Source organism: Arachis duranensis, chromosome 4 (genome assembly GCF_000817695.3).
Source record: "Arachis duranensis cultivar V14167 chromosome 4, aradu.V14167.gnm2.J7QH, whole genome shotgun sequence".
NCBI classification, from domain to species: Eukaryota; Viridiplantae; Streptophyta; class Magnoliopsida; order Fabales; family Fabaceae; genus Arachis; species Arachis duranensis.
In genome coordinates this window covers 64,404,653-64,409,391 of record NC_029775.3, presented here as the reverse complement: position 1 = coordinate 64,409,391, position 4,739 = coordinate 64,404,653, and the positions used below count along the sequence as shown (strand labels likewise).

At 43.4% G+C, this 4,739-nt stretch overlaps 1 protein-coding gene across 1 annotated transcript; it reads right to left on the bottom strand.

Moving 5' to 3' along the window:
• Positions 1-834: 834 nt before the first annotated feature.
• LOC127746649 (uncharacterized) lies at positions 835-1,872 on the bottom strand. Its single transcript, XM_052260549.1, has one exon. The coding sequence runs from the start codon at positions 1,870-1,872 to the stop codon at positions 835-837; it is 1,038 nt and encodes a 345-aa protein (XP_052116509.1).
• Positions 1,873-4,739: the final 2,867 nt, after the last annotated feature.

Sequence of the window (4,739 nt, the reverse complement as noted above, 5' to 3'; positions counted from 1 at the left end):
GGCAGTTTTGGTGGCCTCACAGGAGGAGGCAAGACCTATTAGTGAAGACATGTATAATAGTTACTAAAAGTGGAGAAGAACATGCACATAATAAGATTGAATGTGATATAATTTTGTAACCTCTTGAGAGTCATCGGTTTGTGACAATGGTGGTTGACTGGCTTCAAGTTGAATTTCGGTGGGGGCTTCTGGGACAACGCTGGCTTTACCACCATTAGCAGTTGGAGGTTGGACAGCAGCAGCCTTAGCAGCAGCAACGGCTACCTCATCAGCAGCTCTCTTTCCGCAGTTTCTCTTGGTGTGTCCCGAGTCACCACAATAACGACAGTGACCTTTTTGATAGATTCTTTTCATCTTCTTTCTCTCCTTTTTACCCCCACTTGGCTCCTCATCTGCATCCTTTCTTCTTTTTTTCGTAAGTGAACCTGGTTTCTTTTTGAATTTAGGTGCTTGTGGTCTGTTATGTGGTGACTTTTCTCATAGGGCTTGACCTGGAATTGGGTTGATATGGAAGGCATATGTCTTATTATATGCCTCCATTGTCAACCACTGGTGACAAAACTCCTCTAGTCTTCTACCAACCCTTGCCAATGCAGCACAAGCATGCACACATGGCATCCCTAAATAACATTATCATAAGTCCAAAGATTACCAATATTAAGCCAACAGTCAAGAAAAAAAAATAACAAAGGAAGAAACTAGTAAAAGTATCTCACCACTCAATTGCCAAAAACCACATGTGCAGAGCCTCTTTCCCAGATCAACAACCATGTTAGTCGGCCACCCGTGAACCTCGAATTTCTCGTACTCAGAGTCACCAGACCACATCGGGACCTAACTCTTTGACTCCTTCCTTATTTTTTCCAATCTGATGCGCTGTATAGGTGGTAGAATACCAGTGTTGGAATTAAGCTTCACTTTGTTCCTAGCGATTGACCTCATTGCATACAGTCTGACTTCCTCTAACAGTGTAATGATAGGTTTGGCTCTAGCTTCTTTGATCCTTGAGTTGAAGACTTCACAAGCATTATTGCAGATATTGTCTATTTTAGGTGCGTTGCTGAAGAAAGCCCGGCTCCAAGAGTCTCTAGGCCACTTGTTCAAATACTCCCAAGCTTCCTTGTTAACCCTCTCAATCTTTTTTATACTCCTAAGCAGTGTCAGCCCATAATCCCTTACCTTCCCATACTGGGCAGCAGCATCACCATACACAACAGCCCTAGCATCTCCTAAGGCCCTAGTCAGTGAACAATTGATTAGTTCCAAGTCACATTTTGTCTTAAAGTACTGATCAACCTCACAGTGTCTTAAGTTAGGATATTTTCGTAGCTTCTTTACCAATTTCCCCGCCAGCCACTTCCTATTAGCCAACCTATTTTTGGTTTCCCTTGCACAAGTGTGATCATCATTGAACCTCTTGATCTGCCAGTAATTGTTCTCAGTGTTGTTAGCAGCATAGACAAGCCATCCACAGTTCTCATCCTTACACGCTGCTCTCATCCTTACATTATCATTCTTTTTAAACCAAATCCTCTGATCCTCCTGTATACAATATTCACGCACAGCCTCTTTGAACTCCATCTTTGTAGTAAATGTCATTCCAACAGCAAGCCTAAGCTCCCCAAACCTACCTCCATCTCTGAACACAGGAAAAACCTCATCTGAATCAACCTCCTCCAATTCATCCTCAGAATTTGGAAGAGTCTTTAGTTCTTCTGAGTGCCATGAGTCTCCACCATCAGATTCCTCATAACCTTCATCTTGGGCATCATCATATGCTCCCATGGACCCGAACCTATGAACTGGTCCAAAAAAATGTGCATCATCCTCAGAGCCTGAGTCAGCACACACGGGACCATCATCCTCAACCATTACATCCCTCTTTTATTTAGAAGTTTTCTTAGCTTTCCTGGTTCTCTCCTTCACATCTGTCTTTTTCTTTCCTGCTAATCTCTCCACACCCACATCTTCCTCACTAGACAGTAAATCACCATCAGGCCGATATGGTTCATCCTCCTCACAACCATCACTCGCTTCACTATCTGAGGAATCCTCTGAACTAGACAATGCAACATGTTCTATTTGGGGCTGTTTTCCTTTACCATTACCTCTTACACTAGCTCCACTAGCAGCTGCTCTTGTTAATGGCCTCCTTTCACATGGTTTTGGTGCTGCAGATTTTACATTCCTAGTCCCTCTCCTTGGTATAGCAGACTTCTTACTCTCTTTTGATTTCGACCATAGTTTAGGCATTTTAGTTGGTAGCAATATTTTTTTGGTTGGTTTACTAACAGTAATTGAAATAGGTGGAAGTTTTGTAGTTGAGTCTGGTTTTTCGGTGGGAATAGTGATGCGAATTGGTGCAGAGGTTGTAGTAGATGCTGCTGTGGTGGGAATTGGCGCTGCATTATCATTGGTGGTGGGGTTTGGGGTGGGATTCAAATCCTGTATCACCAAGACCTCCTTCCCTTTAGATGAAACTGCCTTTGCTTCCTCAATGTAAAGAGGTTTTGAGACTCCATGCTCATAGTAAACATGAACAACCCCCTTGTTCTGCTGACCAAGGTAGCACATCTCCATCAGCTACTTGTCATTTGTTAGAGCCCTTAGACCATTTTGCAACGGCCTATTAGGAACCAGCCACCATGTTTGAGTGACCTTGTCATATCCAAGATCCTTGTGGTAGTCTCGGACAAAGAAGACGTCCAGTTTGTCTGTATCAAGTCTTGGCAACTCAGAGACTTCTCCACCATTGTAAGTCACACTTCCATCATCAGTGATGAATGATCCTCCATGGTGAAATAGGATGGTAAGCAAATCATCACCCATCTGCAAGGAAATTTTTTTTTATCTTATATCAGCCTCCCTAAACTTCAACCACATTACCAACTTACTACCTCCATAACTAAAACTACAACAGCAGTAAACCCTTGGACAAAAAAACAAGTTTCTGTCTTAACAAAAACCCCCTTACTTAGCCTAGCCACTAAGAAACCTCCTCCCGATCAAACCCTAGCCAATACCTCAAAACACAAGCATGCATTCCTAGACAAAACACTCCAAGAAAACGTTTTTTCCCCTTCTGAACAATAGATTAACAACAAAATTCAAAAAATAGAGCTTCACCACACATTTAATTTTTTTGCATACCTTTATCAGAGAAACCCATCTTCACAACTCCCTGCCTGATGCAGATGATGAAGGCGATCCTCTGGAGCTTACGTTCTCCACCCAAATACTTTCTGGTGAAGGCAACAGCACTGGCACCAGTAAAGAGGGTAACGGAGAAGAAGAGAGCTCTGCTTTGTGTTGTGTTTGTGTGTTTGAGTGTGGGAGACGAGACGTTAGTGAAACGTTGAGGGTGGGGGTTTTTTTCCGTATAAAACAACGACGTTTTATGTCTTTTTGGCGCCATCCATCAAACGACGTCATTTTGGCATGCTAACGTGTCAGCAACGACGCCACCTCAGCTTTCCGGTTGCGCCAGGTGGACGAAATTCACCGGAAGGACCACTATGAGTACCGGAGATCAACTTCAGGGCGGATCCAGACAAATTTTTAACTTCAGGGATTACTTTGATCCTCGAGGACAACTTCAGGGACCACTCTGATGCCTACCTCCTCTCAGACCACTCACAGTTTCATTGCTGAAACAAGATCCTCCATTAGGAATCTGAAGGTACAGATTAGTCAGTTGAGTAAGAGAATCCCTGAAGTAACACTGAAGTAAACCCAAGAGAAATGCAAGGCCATCATTGTAGAAGTTGAGGCCGAAACTAAAAAGGAGAAGCTGGCGTTGAACGCTAGCAAGGGAGTAGCTGGGCGTTTAATGCGCAAAGAAGAGCAGTTATTGGCATTGAACGCCAGCAATGGGGTAGAGGCTGGGCATTCAATGCCCAATGAGGGACAACTCCTGGCGTTGAACGCTGCAATAGGAGTAGTTGGGCGTTCAACGCCCACTAAAGATCCCCTGCTTAAAGAACTGAAGGAAACCATGACTCATGAGGAGATTATAGAGGTTCCATTGAATGTCTGGTTGCAGATTATAGACTCTGAAGAATACTCCTCCTCTGATGATGAAGAGAAAACTATAGAAGAGCAAGTTGCTCGGTACCTAAGAATTCTGATGAAGTTGAATGCCAAATTATTTTGGACAGAGACATTGGAGGATGAACCTCCAGTGCTCACCAAGGAACTCAATGCCTTGGTTAAGAAGAAACTACCTCAAAAGCTACCAAATCCTGGACGCATAAACCTCATAGGGACAATTACCTTTGGGAAGGCTTTATGTGACCTAGGGTCAAGCATAAACCTCATGTCTCTCTCTGTAATGGAGAGGCTGAAAATCTTTGAGATGCAAGCTGCCAAGATCTCATTGGAGATGGTAGACAAGTCATTGAAAAAGGCATATGGTCTGGCAGAGGATGTCTTAGTAAAGGTTAAAAACATTTACATCCCTGCAGATTTCATAATCTTAGATACTGGAGAGGACGAGGATGAATCCATCATCCTTGGAAGATCTCTCCTAGCTATAGTCAATGCCATAATTGATGTGGCAAAGCGAGAGCTAGTTCTGCAATTATGGGAGGACCACATCTGGTTCAAGATGCCTAAACCTAACCCCTTCCCTAAGGGAGAGACAACTGTGCAACACTTAGTGTTCCAACACTCTCTCTCATTGCAGATCTATACAGAGCCCTTAGACACCAAATCTAAGTTTGGTGTTGTGAAACCATCCA

Coding starts and splice junctions, on each gene's coding strand:
- LOC127746649 (XM_052260549.1), bottom strand. CDS start 1,872: ATGGTTGAGGATGATGGTCCCGTGTGTGCTGACTCAGGCTCTGAGGAT.